This window comes from Phacochoerus africanus, chromosome 10, assembly GCF_016906955.1.
Source record: "Phacochoerus africanus isolate WHEZ1 chromosome 10, ROS_Pafr_v1, whole genome shotgun sequence".
Taxonomy (NCBI): domain Eukaryota; kingdom Metazoa; phylum Chordata; class Mammalia; order Artiodactyla; family Suidae; genus Phacochoerus; species Phacochoerus africanus.
The window spans coordinates 18733439-18754679 of record NC_062553.1 but is presented as its reverse complement, the minus strand read 5'-3'; the positions used below and the strand labels follow the sequence as shown (position 1 = coordinate 18754679).

Here is a 21241-nt window from a genome sequence, read left to right as displayed (position 1 = left end):
TCAACCCTCCGTCCGCAGACCCCAGCGCCGCCTCCTCCACTGCCTCCCAGGCCACTCCTACATCACCTGCCAGTTACAGTTCTGATGACAACACGAGCCTCCGTGGAAAAGCCAGGCTGAATTCCACCTGCCAGACTCGGTGTCTCCCAGGCTGTTGGCCTGACACTCCCCTCTCTTGTGACAGATTGATTTCCTAATGCCTTCCTACTGTACCCCACTGTGCCCACACCCATCGCCAGGGGCCCTGGGCTCCCGCCCTCTGTTGAGAATGACAGACATTTTCACTTTGCCGGCCTTTTCCTTTTTAGTGCACCTTTTCATTTCTAACTATTATTTAATCATTTTGAGCCATCTGATGGTTCACATTTTAAAAGGTTAAACAACAGTATATCTCCAAACTACTATTATCTCTCAGCCACCCAATTCCCCTTCCTGGAAGAAACCACCATTCCTCATTTTTTTATGTATCTTCTCCAAGGATGCATATAGAAGCAAATGCATTATACATTTACACAGACACACACAAATACTCACATATATTTATATAGATAGAGGTTTTTTCTTTTTTTAAAAAAAATGGTACCTGTATTCATCAACAAAAGTTTTTTCCACTGTCCTCCACCTTGCTTTTTTCTCCCATAACAATAGATCTTGAAGATTGCTTCCTATCAGTACATAAAGCACCTAATGTGCCATTTTTAATGCTTTGAGGGGCTTAAGCTTCATACTCTCGATAAATGTTTTAGCGGGGAGTATCAAAAGAAACAAATTATACAGCAGATGGAGTGGGGGCTAAGAATAAAATGCGAATTTGGTGTGCTTGCTCTTATCCCCCATGATTTAGCGTGTTGTAACTAGAATAATACAATAGTTTGGTTTGGGTGGAGCAATAGCCATGGGCATACAGGCGTTTATGCCTGTAAGCATGTGTCCCCCCTACTGGTTTCCACTGCCTGGCACTTACCTCCCTCCCTTCCCCCCCTTCCCCACCCACTACCTACACCACCACCACCCTGCCAATGCTGAGAAGTCCCAGTGGGAGCCATATCAAAGAATTGATGAGCAAACCCAGGACTTTGCATTTTGAGAGGCCGTTCAATTCATAAACATTTTGCTCAAGGTACTTGTTGCCAGATTTGCAGTTGCCTAGCTGTTGGTAAAGGGATGTGGTTCATGTGTCTTGTGATGGCAGGGCATTGATAGGAGAGGCAGATGCTAAGAGCACTGTCTCGCACGCGGGACACCACGCTTGCTTCTCCAGCCCTCCCCAGCAAGCCATCACTCTGCCGGTGGTGGGGTGGCGGCGGAAGTGGTGGTGGAGGACGTGCTGGCCTTTCCCTACCCTCTGTGCTGTGCCTAAGACTCTTCACTGCTCTCTCCCTTCCTTGGCCAATGGCACGCAGCTTGGAAGTTGAAGATCTTGGGAGCAGCACGAGCTGTCATGGATCAGAGCAGAGTCAAAAGCAGGTCTCCTGGGGCAGAGGTGGGGGTAGGGTCATCTCTAGTCTGAGTCCAGCCACAGCCAACTCTTCCTCTATGGGATCAGGCTGCCCCCAGGACCCTCACTCAGAGATTCCTGCTGCCTGTGGTGGCCTTTCCCGAGTTAGTCCTGTCTTTGCAGATCCCCTCTGATGACGTTGTCATCACTACCTGCTCCTGGAAATCTATCTAGAAGCCTGGTGTCTTGAGGATTTTTCTAGACTTCTAGGTAGACATATGCTGACATATCCCTTTCCTAAAACAAGCCACAACTAAATAAAAACTTTATTTTAGGGAATTCCCATGTGGCTCAATGGTAACAACCCGATTATTTTCCATAGGGACTTGGGTTCCATCCCTGGCCTCCCTCAATGAGTTAAGGATGCGGCATTGCCGTGAGCTGTGGTGTAGGTTGAAGATGCGGCTCGGATCTGCCCTTGCTGTGGCTGTGCTGTAAGCAACTCTGATTCCATCCCTAGCCTGGGAACTTCCATGGGCCATGGGTGCAGCCCCCCCAAAAAAACACCCCAAAAAAACAAAAAAAAAAACCTTATTTTAAAATCTCCCCCATCCTACAAAAAAAAAAAAAAATCCTCTCTTGAGCCTGTTTACGCCTCAAGCTGCTGCCCTGGCTGTCTCCTTGGATTCCCTGCTAAACCCTTGAAGAGTCATGTACACGCACTGCTTCAACTTTTTCATAGTCTGCTTTTCTCAACCCTGTCACTTGGATTCTGGATCTCACTCCTTCCCCTGTCCTGAAACAGATCTCTCAAGGGTTGGGCCCATCTTCTCAGCTGCCTTTTTCCACCCTGTGTGACCCTGTTCTAGAATCAGACAAGCCTGACCGCGCTGCGCCACCTGGAGCTCTCTCTCCCCTTCCGCACTTGGCCCTGGCGCTCCTCTTCCCTCTCCACCTGGCATATCTCCAGCCCTTTCTCACCTTACGCAGGTGATACTCTGGTCCCAGGTTCTTCTGATTCCTCCCACTCGTGGGGGAGTATAGACCCACTCCAGCCTGCACTCCCGTCTCTGCGCTCCCGTCTCTGCGCTCTCAGATGCCCAACTGTCCACCCAATGTCCCATAGGCACCTCCAGCTCCTCATCTGCCTCTTCTTCTTTTTTTTTTTTTTTGTCTTTTTAGGGCCACACCCATGGCATATGGAGGTTCCCAGGCTAGGGGTCGAATTGGAGCTGTAGCCTCCAGCCTACACCAGAGCCACAGCAACGCCAGATCCAAACCATGTCTGCGACCTACACCACAGCTCACGGCAACACCAGATCCCCAACCCCCTGAGCGAGGCCAGGGATCGAATCGGAAACCTCATGGTTCCTAGTCGGATTCGTTTCCCCTGCGCCACGATGTGAACTCCATGCCTCCTCATTATTATTTCACTCCTTTGGTGGCCCTGCATCCCCAGGGCCTTGTCTGGGGCCATCTTCATCACTGCCATGCACGACACCCTCCTAACTGGTCTTTCTGCATCTATACATACTCCTTCCAGTTCATTCTCAGCCCACAGCAAAAACAATCTTCCTAAACCTCCTTATGCTGTTTTTCTGCTTAAAACCCTTCAGTATCTCCCTGTGGCCAAGGAATAAAAGCCTCAACTTGTGCTTGCTTCGGCAGCATATATACTAAAATTGGAACGATGCAGAGAAGATTAGCACGGCCCCTGCACAAGGATGACACGCAATTTCGTGACGCGTTCCATATTTTTACTGTACTACTGGAATTACGGACTGTTTGTAAAGGGATAACCTGTGTAACCTATGTGCCATGGTGTGGATTGCCAAATTATGCCAGCAGATATATTAAAAACCACTAATCATGGAACTCTTAAAAAAAAAAAAAAGCCTCAACTTTCTCAATACGGCAGCAAGAGCATTCATAGTCTGGGCCCCTAAGCCACCTGGATTCATCTTTTGTTTCATCTTCATGTCTCCACAGTCCGGCTGAAGGACTTGTGTATTTTAAGGCCCAGGTTTTGATTCTAGACCCTCCACTTACCAGCTGTGCCACCCAGGGCTGGTCAAGTGGCCTCTCTGAATCTCGGTGCCCTTACCTGCAAAATAAATATAATAAGAGCTACCTCATAGATTGTCGCAAGATCTTCTGCCGTCTCCATCTTTGGATTCTACCAGTGAAAACGACTCAGGCCATCCCCCTCTCTCCCTGGGCTCATCACACCGTGTTCAGTGGATCCCCTGCCATATCTGCTCAATGTGAAGCCAGTCAGGAAGGCCCTCTGTCGTTTGAAGCATCTTAGGTTGTATTCGGCAAGTCCAGCTGCGGCTGCCTCCCTATTTCAGTTATGAACACGTTTTAAAAAGATCTTGCTTTGGGCGCATGAGAATGCTGGTTTTCTAGTGCCATTCTGGGGTTAAGGGCATTCACTTTGGAGGCAAACTGAGGTATAGATTAAACATCCAGACACATTACCAGCTGAGTTCCGCATTTGGTTTAGGTTAAGTTAACTAACTTCCACGCCTCTGTTTTCAAAAGGGAGCAGCAGAGTATGGCGGGTGAGAAAAGACACAGCTGTGAGATGAACTGTGTGTCCTTGGACAAGCAGCTGAACCTCTCTGACTGTTAGGATCCTCATGTATAAAAGAAGGATAAAAATACATCTATGCTGCAGAGCCTTTTCAGGTCAGATAAGAAAAGGCACCTTCCCTAGGTGTTTGGCAGGGGCCCTGACTCAGACCAGGGACTCAGGAAAGATGAGTTGCTATTTGTGTTAACTGTTGTGGAGTCGTTAGTGTTATTGATGGCATTTTTACTACTGTTACTACAACTGCAACTTCTACCAGTCCATTTTACTACCTCTGGCCCTGCATCCAATGCTACGTCAGGCTAAAGCACAAAGCCATCAGCCTTGACAAACAGGCAGAGTCCCTGGCAGTAGATGGTTGGGGACACCAGCAAATTCAGCTCATCCCTCTTCCGGAAGACATGCCTGCATTATCCAGGAACATCAGAACAAATACAAGCAAATGTCTCTTCACCACGCCTTTGAACGTTGCCCTGACGGCATCCTTCGGTGTCCACAGAAGAGTTAAGCCTTATCTTTTGTTTCCAAGAGGCCGCCCCGCACAGATGATCTGATCTCGTTAAGAAGCAGGCATCAACTTGAACATGGCTGTGATTGCATCTCAAACCCATCAGCTGCTGAAAAGGGAACTCGGATCAGAAGGTCTGAGCGAAATATTGAAAGCGAGATTACGAAGAATGGTGTTTATTGAAGGGTCAGAGACATGAAAGCAGAATAGACCCAACAAATGGAGTGAAAATTGAAAGTAATTGATAAAGACTATGCAGAATTTAAGACTCAAGAAAAGAAGCAAAGAAAACAGCACTAAGTATCTAGATGAACAAAACCACACATGGGAATGTCAAAGAGGGTTTTTTCCTGTGAACTCAAAGGGAATATTAATTAAGATGCTGCAAGTCAATTCAGGTAAAATAAGGCTGAATTCAAAGCCATATATGTGTGCAGCTATATACATATTCATGTTTCAGTATGTATGTGGGTGTGTAAGCTGTCTCTGGAATATAAGGGAGGTAGAAGAACAATTCTGGGGCTCCGGTTTCTCCTGCTGAAAGGATTTGAAACATTGCTATAAAGGTGATTTCCGCATCCTTTTAGCAAGTGCCAAGAAAATCCCCCCAAGGTAAAGAGTGGCTTTTCCATTTCCAGGCCAACAAAAAGTGATTGCAGTATTCAACGAGGATCAAATCATTTCCCCACTCTATTTAATTTTGTGTAGCGTGAAGGAGGGGAAATATGCGCCCCCCCCCCCCTTTATGTCTTTCTGGGCCTGTAGACCAAGTTTGGCTTCCAAGCACACAGTGGAATCTTTGCCAATACACGTTCCAGATCTTACACACCATGATGAGTCAGAATGGTCACCTTGGAAGGCAACCTCATTATTCTGGTGGTTGTGTCATTACTGCTTTTGAAATGCCAACTTTTAAATTCTCTCCAGAGATCATCCCAGCCCACGGGGGGAAAAAAAAGAAAGAAGAAAGGAAAGCATTTATTTAATCAAGTATATTTATTGAGCACCTACCATCTACCAGGCACTACGCTAGAAATCAAGGAGACAGACGTCGTAAGACATAGGTTAGGTCTAACGAGGCTGATCTTATTATTTGATTGACTTGAAGTAACATTACCAAGCATGTTCTTCCATCTTATTTGTTAGATTGGGTTCTTCTAAAACAGCTCCACCTTCGAAGAATCAAGATGTGATACCACTAGGAGTGTTTAAAGTTAACACAATGCGCAATGAGCGGTTCCCAGATGGAAGTGATGTAAGATGTTGGGACAATGTTGGGAGCATCGTTTGGCTTTCCAGTTACCTTTGCAGGAGAAAATTCACTGGAATGGCAACATTTTCATATGTTAAAATCATTTTTAATCATTCCCTTTATAGTCTTACATGTACTTTTTTTCTTTCTTTCTTTCTTTTTTTTTCTTTTTTTTTTTGTCTTTTTTTAAGGCTGCACCCACAGCATATGGAGGTTCCCAGGCTAGGGGTCCAATCGGAGCTGTAGCCTCCAGCCTACACCAGAGCCACTGCAACGCCAGATCCTTAACCCCACTGAGCAAGGCCAGGGATCAAACCCGTGTCCTTTTGAATACTAGTCAGATTTGTTTCTGCTGAGCCATGATGGGAACTCCTAGGTGTACTTTCAATAGAGTATCGTGTGGGTAGTAAACACAGACAAATGCGTGCACATATCTTCTGCATGTATCTTAAATCTCAAAACATTTTCTATGAGTGCTATGGTGGACTTTCCAGGTAGGCTGCTCAGAGCCCTGAGAGCTGATGAAATAGATATTCATTGTTTCCTGCCATTTTCTCCCCTTTTCCAGAATCCTAGGGAATCGAGTGGCTGAACTGGAGAAAAAATTAAGAACCCTGGAAGTTTCTGGTTTATGGAGTCTTCCAGGTAAGCAGAACTTCATGAAGATTGTTTTCTTTTTTAAAAAAAGGATGCTCTCCCATAACTTGCTGAGCAGATTTTTACCTTTTTAATGTTCTATTATTTGAAGATCATTGCTGAGAACTCCACAGTGTTTTAAAGACCATCTTTTTGGAGGAAATCAGAAAAAAATCATAAATATGCGAACTCTCATCTGTGGAACTATGAAGCTTTGCTAACCTAAATTCCGAAATTGTCATTGTATATGTCTGTATTTATTTTATTTTTAGCTTTTGTGAATCTGGTAAATTGCTTCCTTTTTTTTACCCATAGGTGTCTTATAGAGATTTGTTCAATTTAATCATCACCTCTAAAAATGAATGTTAGGACTTATAAAAATTTATTCTATGTAATCATCGGTTCTAAAAATGAAGGTACGAACTGACAAAGACTTGTTCAATTTAATCATCCGTCCTAAAAATGAATATAAGCTCCGACCATTGTTCTAACCCAAGTGCACTTTCAACCTCCTCCTCGCTTCCCCCATCCCGTTTGATACTTAAATCAAAATTTTCCTTTGGGGATTTTTCTTTTCTCCTGCAGTTGCTCAGAGTGTAGAAGAAACGGATGTTTCATTTAATTAGCTATATTTATCCCCGTTTGTCTTTGTAAAATACCGCTTCGTGAGACCCCCGGTCAGCTATTTGCCTTTCTCTTTACATTCTCCAGAAACTTGTATTTATCATTTTCTACCACCTCCTCTTTCCCTGGAAGCAACTTTGTACATATATTTTTAGTTACTTAACCTTTCTGCACAAACCCTTCTCTACCCTTGAATCATATCAGTTGCTTCCTTGTAACTATGAGAAGTGAAAATTGCCACAGGGACATGGACAAAACCACATGTTTTCTTAATGTCGATCCGAAGAGCCTCCTTAGGTTGCCTGGAAGTGTGTTTTATAAATTGGAATTTTTAGCAGAGATTCCTTCAACTTGATGTCAAAAGACCTAACAGACTTAATTAGTGGCAAGTGCCATCCTGGGGATTTGAATGATCCATTTTGCACAAGAACCTTTGGATGCAGTTAAAACCTTATCTTCTTTGAAGGCCTTTCTTTTATTGCATTGAATTCCAACACAGTCAGGCAAATTTATCGTTTATTTGTGCAGTCAGATTGCTATTTCTGTGCATGGACTGGAGCTTGTTTTCTCTCTCTCTCTCTCTCTCTCCAAATGACTGAGTGAGATTTCACAATGTTTTATTTCTACAACTTATGTAAAAAGATGGAAGTTGAATAAATGGAAGAATGCTGAGAATTTTCTAGCTCTGCTGTTGTTTGGTCTTGGTTAGAATCGCAACCATACAATAACAATTGTTTCTTTCCTTTTTTTTTTTTCTTGCTTCCTGAAGGCCTGAGCTACAATGTTTCCGTGGGATTTGGGAGTATGTTCTCTTTGAAATATCTGTGTTTGTGGCTAATAGCCGTGCATCCACGTCATCCTTGCATGTAAATAAATAGAAATGCATTCTCGGTAGCCTTGCACTCTTCTGATCAGAATAGTCAATTGAAAGAGAGAATTCAATTAGCACAAAGCACATATCAAATGGTAAAATTAGCTTTGAGGGTGGTGGCTGAATGGATTTTATGCCGTAGCCGGGTTTGTTCTAAACTCTGGCCTCCCCATTGGTACAAAGTGGGAGGACAGAAAAAAAGAGTGGCAAGTCCCTCCTCTGACAAAGTCTACGTCATGGCAATAGCGCTGCCCTCGTGCAGTGAAGAAGGAGGGTGCCGTGGAGCGTCACCTTATGATCATTTTCAAACCCTGGTGAGAGGGAGGGAGGGAGGGGCCGCTTTCAGGGCAAATCAGACCAGTCCCTTCTGTCTGCCCATGACCCTGTGGTCTCCATTTGACTGACGGAATAGCAAAGGGAGAAGAGCTCTGTTCTTTTCTTTTCTTCTCCTCCTCTTCTTGCTCCCCCTCCTCCTCTCCTGCCTCCTTTTCTTCTGCCACTTCTTCCTTTCATTCTTCCCCCTCCTCTTTCCCAAATAAGAGCCAAAGCATGCCATTTCAGCCAGCTGGAGGGGCTGAATCTCAGTGGTTTCAGAGGATTGCTAGCTCTCTTATTTTTTATTTATGTATATATGTATGTATGTATGTATGTATGTATGTATGTATTTATTTATTTATTTATTGTCTTTCTGCCTTCTGAGGGCCGCTCCCGCGGCATATGGAGGATCCCAGGCTAGGGGTCTAATCGGAGCTGTAGCCACCGGCCTACGCCAGAGCCACAGCAACTCGGGATCCGAGCCGTGTCTGTGACCTACACCACAGCTCATGGCAATGCCGGATCCTTAACCCACTGAGCAAGGCCAGGGATGGAACCCGCAACCTCATGGTTCCTAGTCGGATTCATTACCCACTGAGCCATGACGGGAGCTCCTGCTAGCTCTCTCATTTGCTAGCACCTCGAAAGGATCAGTGGCCCATAATATGCTGATACCTTTTTGAGCATCAACTTTGTGAATTCAGTTCTGTATCAGGCATTCTAGACATGCCTCTTGCCCCCTCCAGGAATCGACAGCCCCACTAGGGAAGTAAGGTGAATAATGCATCAGACAGGGAGAGGAAAGCACAAAACGGTACCCAACTAAGTATCAGCTGAGTAATAAAGATGTTAGTGTGTGAAGGAATAACGTGATGAGTCGCTGAAGGCTAGCCCTGGAAGGACAGTTGAGAACAAAAAGTTCAAGGATGGAGAATCCTTGATCTATTTACACAACTCCAATCATGTGCCGGTGGCAGACCTTGCTAATCAGTCACATCCATCTTCCCTGCTGATCCCACATGTGGCCTTCCAAACCGTCTTGGCTTTCCAGGAAGCCACCGCCTGGTCAGAGGTGACATGTGAGAGAAAGCATTTTTCCCCTTCCTCAGCGAGTCTGATCCCCTTACTTTAGATAAGGAAACAAACTCAGGAAACGAGATGATATGTAAGGCCACAGAGACGGGTATGAGAACTCAGGTGTTCAGATCTCCATTCCAGGATGAAGTACAATTCAGAGAAGGGAGATGGGGGTGGCGTAGATCGGATCAGTGGGGAACTGGTTCTCAAAAGCAAGTTGATTGGAGACAAGGAGTTCAGAAGCTGGACCGATCTCTTCGAGACTCCAAAGGACCATGGTAGAGCAGCCCACCGCTCATTACTAAGAGGCAGAATTACTGTTGGGCTTGGAGCATGCTATGATTTTTCTCTTCTCCCTCCCTCTCACTCTCTCAGCCAACAATATGTAGCTCTTGATGGTGTTTGATAGAGTTGGGGCAAATGTGTGATCTTGCTGGGAAGTAGACCAGTCTAACAGATGTCACAGCCGGCATGGAAAAATCATCTGGATAGCAAAGTGGACTCCAAGCTGTTTAACGGGTCCCTGAGAGGTGGGAAAGGCACGGGGCTATTTTGAGGAAGCCAGAGGGTGGGCCGGTTGGGCACGCCCCTCAGGTAGGAAGGACCCTCCACCCTCCCCAGCCCCCTGCCTGGCAGCCTTCCCCTCCCAGCCCTTTGCTGGCATCTGCAGGTGAGAATGGTGCTGGGGAGGGGGGTGGTGCCTGAGGGGAGGTTTCCTGGATGTGCTCGTGCTCTGAAAAACTCTGAAAGCCAGGGGGGGAAAAAAAAACTGGCAAGAGCCAAGCTTGGCTCTTGGAGCTTTTCATTTTAATTCTCTGTTCTCCACGCTCAGCATCAGCCTGAGAAAGAAAATGTGCACTTTGAAAGTAGCTGGTACATCTTGGAGAAGGCGAGGCGAATGTTGTGGTTAGAGGGAATCAGGAAGGTTTCCAGAAACTCACACAGCCCTTGAACGGAAGGGCCTGTGTCACCTGTGCCGGTTGTGGTTTGCGTTGAGTTTGGGGATCGCCCTCACCCTGCTCTCCAATCCCCCCAAACCAGAATGGAACCAGAGACAGCCGACCATCAGATTAGAGCTCGATTTAGGCAATGCAGATAGAATCTGAACAGAATCTGAGAACAGAACTAAGAGTCTTCTAAGGGAAGTCTTTGAATTCTTCACATACCTTGCAAAAACCAAATCTTGGCATTTTACTCTCAGAAAAGGAAATGATCTCTGCAGGTGGATTTCGGGAGGTATTTATCTCCTCCCTGCCCCCATAGGGATGAGTGGTAGCTTCTGTTGCTGTTGTCTGCATGCCTATTACTCAGATTGCTGGAGAAGTGTAACGTGCTGGTACCAGCTTTTTTCAGGAGCTGTTGCAAAGTGGATGATGCCCTGTGCTTGGAGAGGCCATGGAGGTATTCGGCCCTAGAAAAAATCCTCACAATGAGAGAGGCTGAGACTCTCCTCCCAGCTGCCTTCATCACTCGGCTGCAGCCAGCTCCCTACTCTGCCCCATGATTCTGATTCTTGGGCACTAGAGTAAAAGGGACTTAGAAGGCTGGTTGGGACGCTGAAGGTAGAGCCTGCCTCTTCCTGAGTCCCCTTAAGGATAGAGAGCTTCCAGCCTACCTCCTGCAGAAAGATGGATCAGGAATTGCATTCCTGTCCCTGACTTGAGGACAGTGACTGTTGCCCTGATGGAGAGAAACAAAAGAAGTCCACTTGAGGCATCTGCTGTGGCTTCATGACAACGCTTAGTTCCTCGAGGTGTTTCTAGATTGTATCTTTACAGCCCAAGGGGAGCACAAGGGTGGGCTTCATTCTGAGAGCCTCTTAACACTATTCCAAGCTAGAGCTCCATGGTTTTCTTGGGGAAACCTCTCCAGATTTTAGCCCTGAAGGTTTCTAGGATTTTTCCCACATGAGACAATAGCTGGGCTGGTGAAGAACTTCAGAGTCAGCTTCTATCAAAGTTTTCTTCTCCTGGGATGACCCTCAGATAGCAGAAACCAGAGAGCCATGGCTGCTAATAAGAAACCCTGCCTGAGGTGGCTGCAAGCACCTAGGCCCATAAAAACATCAGGATTCCCAAGAACGTGCCAGCCATTCTTTCCCATAACCAGCTGTTTATGAAGCACCCGCTATGCTCCAGACTCACCACTACAGTCTTGGAAGTGAAGTTAAGGAGACGCAGCATGGCTACTGAGACAGGGCAGGGTTACAGACCAGTTGAAGGCTTAGAGGGACAGTCAAAGGTCTGCCTGGTTCTCCAAGGGAGGGAACATGGTTCCCCAAATACTATTCTGTGCTCTACCGAACCTGAATCTAAGGAGAATCATGGAACTTTAGAGCCTCTGATCTGAGCCCCAGAGACACTCAGTGACGTGGCTTCAGATAGGGTCTCACCCTAAGTCAGACTGCTGAGGCTGGAGCATGGGTGGGGCCATGGTCCCTGAGGTTTTCTCTGTTGGCGTGATAGTTCCTGCCAGAAAATCCCCGGGGGCTCACAAGCAGGAGTTTGGGATCAAATCCTGCCCGGGGTGGGAGGGTTTCTCCTGACGGGTGGGGCAGCATCACTTTATGTGCACACATTTTGTGTTGCGTCTGTGCTTGTCATGCTCACGTGTCAAAGCCACACCTCCCTGCCTCTCCCTCCATAATTGCCACGGCCTCTAAAAATAGAGTTCCTTTTTCCTTCCTTTTTGCCTCAAACACTTCTGTCCACTTAGGGAGTTCATATGCGTGGACAGAAGGGCTTGGCTGGCATGGGCCCCTATATCCTAAGCAGAGTTTAGCTGCGATCATTTGGGGAACCTGATATCGCCTGCCTTATGACAGAGCTATCACTCAATCTAAATGACCAAATCAAATTCAGTCAGACCTGGTGTGTACGGCAGTTCAGTCCGCATTGCAAAGTAAGTTTCAGTGAAATGTGTTGAGTGCGGACAAAAGGCCTCAGTGCTTTCCACGAATCCGTTCATTTTGTCACCACCACCCCATGAGGTGGATGCCATTGTTCTTCCTCATTTTATAGATGAGGTTTCTGAGGCTCAGAGAGGTTCAGTGACTTGCCCCAGGCCACCCAGCGAGCAAGTGAGGGGGTCCAGGACACAAGCACTGCAGTGTGGCTCCAGAGCATGTACACAGCGCACTTTACTGCTATTATTATTTGCTGTTGTTATTACTGTTATCGTCTGACCCAGATCAAAGCCACTCAGTTGTCTGCAGATGTAGCAGGCTGCCACTTAACGGTGGCATCTGTGGGCAGCCGTGTCCTGAGCAGACTCTGGGACTCAGAGAGAACTGGCCCTGGCCCTCGCTGCCCTATCCGCACACTGCACAGCAGGCATGCTGGCCCTTTCCCTTCCCCATGCTCCCCAGTAGCCCGGCCCTTGTATGGGGGTGAGCGTGAGCCAACTCCACTGGTGACATAATATGCTGGTCTTCCCCTTTTCCATGACAGGGGGCAAGGACACCATACTCTTTGGCGACCCTGCTCTGCCCACCATGCAGAGGTCAAGATCCCCGCTGCTGAAGTTGATTGAGCAGCCTGCTGGGAACAAAGCGAGTCCCAAGGACGGTAAGTGGACCGTGATTTCCTGGGCTTTGCCTGGCCTATGCCTGGCATGGGGGCTCGGTGGGCATCAGTGCTCGCCCTTCCCTCAGCTTCTGGGTTATTCGTCATGTTTCCTCTTGTTGCGTTCGTGAATCTGTCTTGTTTGGAGCTTCCGAGAGAATAACACGGGTCCCACCACTACTGGGTGTAGTGGCATAGAGATTAAGACCGAGCGCTCAGGAGTTCCCGTTGTGGCTCAGCAGTGACAAGCCCGACTAGGATCCATGACAATGAGGGTTCCATCCCTGGCCTCGCTCAATGGGTTAAGGATCCGGCGATGCCATGAGCTGTGGTATAAGTCGCAGACGCGGCTCGGATCTGGCGTTGCTGTGGCTGTGGTGGGCAGCTGCACCTCTGATTCAGCCTCTAGTCTGGGATCTTCCATATGCTGCAAGTGCAGCAATAAAAACTAAAAAAAAAAAAAAAAAAAAAGGTGAGGCTCAAGATTTGAGTGACCTGGGTTCACATTCCAGCGCCACATCACACTGGCTGTGAGAACTTGAACTAGTAGCTTCAGCCTGCTTCCTTTGCCATGAGATGGTGAGATGAAACTGCCCACCTCAGGGGAATCTCCACACATCACTTGGCATGTCTGAGAATCAATGGAATGGAGAAAAAAAGCTTCTTTACCAGGCACACCTTCTGGAGGCGCTGTGTTTTGAAGGGGAGCAAAAGCTCATTTCAGGCACCAGAGGAAGCAACAGGGCTGAGAACCAGATCTCTTCAAGTAGCGGTCATATTTCCCCGATTAAACTGCCCTTCACATGTTTCTGAGTTTTGCTCATCTTCTTCCTTCCACCCCCGATGTGGTTGTCAGCTTCCACGATGGCCCCCAATGAGCGCCCCCCCTCCCCAGTATTGGTGCCCTGGTGTCATCTTCTCCCACATTGTATCAGGGCGGGTCTATGTGCCTGATCAGTTGCAGCAGGGGTGATAGTGTGGGACCTCCGGGGCCAGGTTATAAAAGACAAGTGGAGTCTGCCTTGCTTGATCTGCCTTGGATCATGCACCCTGGAGGAAGCTGGCTGCCTGATCTCAAGGATACTTGAGCAGTCCTACCTGCTTTTAACTTGGTCTGGAACTGAAGCCTCCAACCATCAGCCCCGTGAGGGCACCATCTAAGCAGGTTCTCCAGCCCCAGTCAAGCCTTCAGATGACAACAGCCCTGGTTAACGTTGTTTTTTTTTTTTTTTCTTTTTGCCATTTCTTGGGCCGCTCCTGCGGCATATGGAGGTTCCCAGGCTAGGGGTCCAATCGGAGCTGTAGCCGCTGGCCTACACCAGAGCCACAGCAACTAGGGATCTGAGCTGCATCTGCGACCTACACCACAGCTCACAGCAACGCCGGATCCTTAACCCACTGAGCAAGGCCAGGGATCAAACCCGTAACCTCATGGTTCTTAGTCGGATTTGTTAACCACTGCGCCACGACAGGAACTCCCTGGTTAACGTTTTGATGACAACCATGTCACAGACCATTAGTAAGAACCACCCAGATAAACGTCTTCCAGGCTGCTGAGTCTTAAACTGCTAAGTTATGCGTTACGCAGCATAGAGAGCTAATACACCCAGCATGTGGGTGTCAAGATTCTTTCCTGATTTCTATGTTTCCTCTCCATCTTTTCCTGCTCAGTCATGCCTTCAGCCATCACCTCTATGAAAGTATTCTTGAAATATGTTTCCCCACAGGGCCCTATTTGCAGAATTACAGTCCTCTATTTCCCAAAGTGCAAACTTTCTCACCTACGTGTTCTATGGACTTCTCAAGTTTGACATCACTACTCTTGCTGCTTCCTCTTCTTTGTGTGGCTCAGCTAGCCAGCCACTCTCAGTATCATCCTCAACCACTGTCCACTTTCCTCCCCCATCCATGTCTGATCTGCTGCCACTGTGTCTTCAGAATTTCTGGCGTCTCCATTCCTACCACCTCTTTACCTCCTTGGCGGGGCTTCCATGCTGGTCTTCCTGCCTCCCAGAATCTCCTTACTTCCCTCCCTTCTTCATCCTGCTGCTGTAAGATACAGCTTCCGGAGCCCTGCTTTCCATCATGTTTGTTCTCTGCTCAAAAATCTCACAGTGGCTCCCAGCTGTCTATTGTTAGCTGTTATGGGGCAAACCACCTCAAAACTTAGAACTTAAAGCAACAACTGTGTATTATTTCTCATGAGTCTTTGGATCACACGGACAGCGCTGCTCATCTGAGCTGAGTTCAGCAAGGCTCAGTCCTGCTTCGGTGCAGTTGTGTTTTGAAGCCCATCCGGATCACTCATTTGTTCATGGAATGGTAAGAAGAGAAGCCCAGACAAGCCGTGGATTTCAACAGAGAGGTTCCCCAAGCACATGTGGGGAGAATCCTGGGGAAAGCCTCTGCCTTGGGTACTTTTCCTACTGTTCAGAAGTCAAAGCCAGGGCTTTCCAGCCAGCAGCATGTGGCTGTTTGCAAGGCTGGCCCGTCACCCACCATGGCCCACTGTGCAGTCCAGGACCTGTCTTGGCTAGTGGTCAGCCTGTATGCATCCAGTGTCCCCATGGAGCTCCAAAGCCCTCTGTCTGCTGGGGGCTTGCTGAGCCCCCAGGTGAGCCCTGGTCTGTTAACCTGAGTGGAGTTGCGCCTGGCTTGATTACCACACGGGTGGCGTAAGGAATGGCCTGATTCACAATGATAGCTTCCAGAGTTCCATCGTTAGCTCTCATTGTTCCAACCCCAGCCCTCGCCAGCACGGGTAGCAACAAGGAAGCATTTATGTAGCTGCTGTCAGTGTCTGCGATGCCCTCATCACTGCTCATCTCTGATTAATTCCAACTGAAAGCAGCTCACACTCAGAGGACAAAGCCCATCAGAGACCAGTTAACAAAAGAAGACGAATGTGCCCTTTGGGCCAGTGGTGGGGGGGGGGCGGGGGCAGCACAATTTTAGGAAACTAGCAATCTTTTCTACAACGAGCTACTGTTTTTCATCTTCTACAGAAAATATTTTTTCTTTCCACACTATTTGTGTCCCAATGCATTTGTTTCAGTCAATCATCTCATCATTATTGATATGTGTATTGTTAGTAATCAGTATTAATGATACTAATTCTGTATGTTAAAGCAGCACAGAATAATTACTGTTGGGGGAAATAATATTTTCCTATTCTGAGCTAACTCGGAAATCTTTCTTTTATGGAAATGGCCATGGTATGTTCTCAAAGGAAAACTAAAACTCCCTTAGCTTAGGAGTCAGCGTCCCAAAGTCACAGACTTGAAGGTTTTGCTCCCACAAGTAGCCAGAGGTCCTAGTGATGAATTCCACAGCTGTAGTATTGTCAGTAACTTTTCTTTGTCTTCTGATCATGACTTGGGTATACTTTTATTTTTATTTTACTTTATTTTATTTACTTACTTATTTACTTATTTATCTATTTATTTTTAGGGCCACACATACAGCATATGGATATTCCCGGGCTAGGGGCGGATTGGGGTTGCAGCTGCCAGCCTACACCACAGCCACAACACCACCAGATCCAAGCCACATCTTCGACCTATACTGCAGCTCATGGCTGGATCCTTAACCCACTGAGCGAGACCAGGGATCGAACCTGCATCCTCATGGATACTAGGTAGGTTCTTAACCCGTTGATCCACAATGGGAACTCCAAGTGTACTTTTTAGTGTCTTTAGATAAACAAAAGAGAGAAGAGGACCGGTAAATCCTGCTTTCAACCCATAAGCCAATCGCAGAGCCTGGCCCCTATAGCTTTATGGTTCTGAGACTCTGAAAATCTCAGCTTTTTCTAGGAAAAGAAAAACCCAATAGAACCACACCTGAGCATGACAGCCTTGTCCCTCCCCGTATTGCGGCTGTGTCTTGACCTGTCATGATGACAGCAGTGTTGCCCCCCATCTCCTCACCTTCAAAAAGTTGAAAAGGTCTTCCTGGTAATCTCAGAGGTTTGCCATTTCAAAAAGATGCCCACATTTGGACACGAGTGGAATGTCACTTGAAGAAATGGCACAAGGCAAAGGACCGGTGACCAGAAGGCCCGGGTGTAATTAGACCACCCTCCCTTAGACATAAATTAAGGGAGAGAAGATTAACCTGACCCACAGTAAAAACACTGCAAATGGTTTAGGGGTTAGGTTGTTACCGATAAGGTTAATTAATTTTTCAGGGACACCGGAATCTACTATTAAGTGTCTTGGAAGGAGTAATTTCATAAGAGTAATTTCAAGAAGGAGTTTATTCATCTCACGTTGGTGAAAAATTTAGCCACAGGAAGGACCATAATTTACTCCTTTTGAATAAAGCTTCTTGCACGGTGCTGGAAACGTGCTCATTTTGACTCTGCATTTGCCTTGTGTCCTGTACAACCACGAAAACGTTTTTCATTTGTTAGTGTGAAAACTATGTGATTGCTTCCCTGAACTACCTCAGATGTAGCTAAAGGTTTGTGGGAGTTAGAAATCTCTGTTTTCCTGAAAATGCCATTTTAAGAGTTTTTAGATTAGCAACCTGAGTACAAGCTGGAACAAATAAATCCGAGGACTGCTTTCATTTCTTAATGGATGGTATTTAGCTAGATGTATTCACATATTCATTTATTCATGCATTCATGTATATGTCTGTAGATTCAAACATTTAATAAGCTTTTTTTTGTCTTTTTTTTTTTTGCCATTTCTTGGGCCACTCCCGTGGCACATGGAGGCTCCCAGACTAGGGGTCCAATGAGAGCTGTAGCCGCCAGCCTATGCCAGAGCCACAGCAACATGGGATCGGAGCCACGTCTGAAACCTACACCACAGCTCACGGCAACACCAGTCCCTTAACCCCCTGAGCAAATCCAGGGATCGAACCCGCCACCTCATGGTTCCTAGTCAGATTCGTCAACCACTGAGCCACGATGGGAACTCCTTAATAAGCTATTTATTGAGCTCCCACTGTGGAACATTGGCAAAGTTAAAAAATTAATCAGATGGGAGTTCCCACTGTGGCTCATTGGGTCAAGAACCCAACATAGTATCCACGAGGATACGGTTCAGTCTGGCCTTGCTCAGTGGGTTAAGGATCTGGCATGGCTGCAAACTGCAGCATAGGCTGCAGATGTGGCTCAGATCTGGTGTTGCTGTGGCTGTGGTGTAGGCTAGCAGCTGCAGCTCCAATTTGCCCCCTAGCCTGGGAACTTCCATGTGCTGCAGGTGCGGTTCTAAAAAGAAAAAAAAATTAGTAAGATTTTATACTTCAATAGGTCTCTATAAGCTAATTAGATGTAACAACTTAAGGGTAAAAATGTTAAAAGCACACAGTTCCCCTGGCAGTCCAGACACAAGTACATGGGGGTTAGGACAGTGGGGAGATTATTTCTGGGTGGATTTAATCAAATAGGCTTCACGGAGGAGGTGGAGGTGGAGCTCACTCTTGAGGTTGGTCATCTGCTCGCGTCAAGGAATTTCACTGTAAACACAAGTAATAATCTCAATCAGGTACAATCCTCATTGAGATCAGTGAGGTCTCGGGAGAGTAAGACGTAGTTGTCTGTGACTCTCTACAGGCTTGAGAGTGTATCAAAGATGTGGTTGAAATATTTCCATCCCTGGGAAATTTCTATGATCCTCAAAAGGGCTAAAGAGAAAGAAAACGGCTTTTTTTTTTTTTTTTTTTTTTTAATGTGAGAAGCAAATCTATATCAGAAGAACTAGAGGTCTGGGGTATGGGGACAGCAGTCAAGGTCTGCCTGGCTGAGTGTCCTCAGCGACCAGCCTGTCGGTTGTCACACCCACCACGCTGTCTCTACTCATCTCCCCTTCCCCCTGGTCCTCCACCCCCTCTCCATCTGAGCTGTTTCATTTCAGCCTTGTGGTCCATCGGCCCTCACTCATATTTCACATCTTCTAGAGTTTCTCCGTTTTTGCCAGGGTTCAGCCATGTTTTAAGTGTCTTAAAACTTTTAAACACTTGATGAGGTAAATAAGTGCTCAAAACCACATACGGTTATTTAATTCAATAAATGGACGCATCATGGTCAGAATGGGTCAACTTCCTTGAAACCTTCTAGATCCTTAGCTCCCCCAAGTCCCAGCTTTCAGCCTCAAAGTGCACCTGCGTGTCTCTGATACAGGCCTGATGGTGGTAGGTTCTGCTCTGGGGGACCCAAGAAGTGTTCCCTGGCCCCCTCACCCCTACCCAGGCTGAAATCAGCCCAGCAGTTCCATCACGGCTGGCTTCGCCTGAAGGCTAAGACAATCTTAATTTAACTTCCGGAAACCTCAGGGTTGGTGCTGAACGCAGGCACCCATCCCGTTGCTAAGAGTCCAGTGGCCACATGCTTCTTCCCGGCACGCATTGCTGCTGCTGCTTGTCGGGTCCGCAAGGGAGATCAGAGAGTCCCGCCCCTCACTTGGTATCTGAAAAAAACAATGAAAAAAGGAGGCTGGACAGGTCCTCCTGATCACAGAGCAAGCCGAAAGGAAAACGGGGACTAGATGCTGGCCCATCCCTCTCCAGTTGCAGCTGGAAAATTTCCCTTATGCAGGTTTAGGGAGAACAATGTAGTCAGGAGGGGTGGGGAGCTTGAAGCTGCTCTTACATGTAAGATGTTATTAAGGAGTTCCCATCGTGGCGCAGCGAAAACAAATCCGACTGGGAACCACGAGGTTGCAGGTTCAGTCCCTGGCCTCGCTCAGTGGGTTAAGGATCCGGTGTTGCCATGAGCTGTGGTGTGGGTCACAGAGGTGGCTTAGATCCTGTGTTGCTGTGGCTGTGGCTGTGGCGTAGGCCGGCAGCTGTAGCTCCAATTAGACCCCTAGCCTGGGAACCTCCATGTGCCTCGGGTGCAGCCCTAAAAAAATAAGAAAGACCCAAAAAATGTTACTGAAATTGAGCGAGCACCAGCAGAAGAGTGAGGTGCTGACCCTAACTGCGCCTTCTGCTCCCCACACTGAAAGCAGCCAGAACCTCGTTTCATGGTGACGGAGCCCCAGGTCTTCCCTGAGCTGCACAACCTACGAAACCTTTGTCTTTAGTTTAAATATTTAACGGGCACAAGGAGCCACCGCCAGAGAGCGAGGCAGGTGATAGCCAGGCACCTGGAAAGGGTGGGTTACAGACTGCACGCATGCTCCCTTCCCCCCCATCAGGGGCACAGTCATCACCAGAGTGGCTCCCTTCTTTTTTGTGGGTCCTGTGTGGCCTTCAGCAGCATTTTCTATCTCAGAGGCCCTGCAACAGTGGGCGGGAGGTTGGGAGGAGAGGGGACGTGAGGGCTGACGTCAGCCAGAGATTTGATGCTGCCCCTGGTCTGTTTCAGGGGAGGCTCAGAAGCAAGAACGAGATGAAAGTTGTGCCGCCGCCGCCGCCGCCGAGGCGCTGACAGCTCAGGAGGATGCCGGGAGGCCCACTGTCAGCTCCCCAGCAAATCTGAGTCACGGGAACCAACGCGGGCACTTTCACCCCTCGTTACCCCAGCTCCTTCCTGAGGAAGAAGTAAACAGGCTTGGAGGGGAAATCGTGAAACTGGCAGAGGAGCAGGCAGCCACAGAACCAGAAGGAGTCCGACAAGAGAGTGCCGTAGAGGGTCCAAGGGACGAGAGGGGGCCAAGCCCACCGGGCTCAGCCACCAAAGGGCCGTGTGCCAAACTTTGCCAGGACTTGGCTGAATCCAGCCTGCCCTCGGCCGAAGCTTCTGCCCTGGAAGACGGCAGGGAGATGCCAGGGGGTGGAGGTATGAGGAGCACCACGAAAACATGAACGGGAAAGCGATGGGCCTGGTGACACATCGAAGGCACCAGGGACGGTAAAGAATTCAGGATCAGAACAGCTCACCGAAGTCACTTCCTCCCAAAACACCTCCAGGCCTGTGCATGAGAGAGGACACAGCTCCCGTTGCAAACGTTGAACATTCTGATGATGCCAGCACAGTTTGATTTATTAAATGCGGGTCCTCAAGCTTCTCCATGTCATCTCTTTCCGCAGAAGATGCACCGCTGTGAACACGGCCAGGCACGGAATCACGTCTGCCATATGGCTGGTTTTCAGCATCCGTCTTTCTGTCAGCGTTTGTTTTATTAGAGATAAGCTGTTTTCCTATTAGCGTTTAAAGTTGTCGATCAAAATTATGGGAAGAGCTTGAAACGGATGGGGTTTTTAATCAGGTCGCCGTCTTGGTAATGTTTAGGCGGCCGTAGCGTGAGGTGTAATTGAGCATAATGGGTCCAGAGGGCCCACCACTCCACTCCATCACGTCAGGGCCCGGGAGGCCCTCCCAGCGTGGGTGTTCTTGGCGTCCTGCCTGCAGCACTGTCTGAAGTGGCACCGACTGGCAGGTGGAGAGGGGCTTAGGTGGGCTCAGAA

The 21241-nt window shown here is 47.7% G+C and overlaps 1 protein-coding gene and 1 non-coding gene across 4 annotated transcripts in view; both read left to right on the top strand.

Moving 5' to 3' along the window:
* The window catches only part of CCDC149 (coiled-coil domain containing 149), a 102991-nt gene extending 82155 nt beyond the window's left edge, over window positions 1-20836 (top strand). For 2 of the 3 annotated variants that reach the window (XM_047798194.1, XM_047798196.1), the window contains 4 exons: window positions 6360-6436; window positions 7821-7853; window positions 12764-12880; window positions 20199-20836. In XM_047798194.1, coding sequence (XP_047654150.1) covers window positions 6360-6436; window positions 7821-7853; window positions 12764-12880; window positions 20199-20638 — 667 coding nt within the window. In that variant the 3' untranslated portion in view covers window positions 20639-20836. The remainder of the gene's footprint in view (window positions 1-6359; window positions 6437-7820; window positions 7854-12763; window positions 12881-20198) is intronic. The other variant, XM_047798195.1, reaches the window with a different exon arrangement.
* Window positions 3091-3197, top strand: LOC125110451 (U6 spliceosomal RNA). The gene has a single exon (XR_007130627.1). It is a non-coding gene; the product is annotated as a U6 spliceosomal RNA (small nuclear RNA).
* Window positions 20837-21241: the final 405 nt, after the last annotated feature.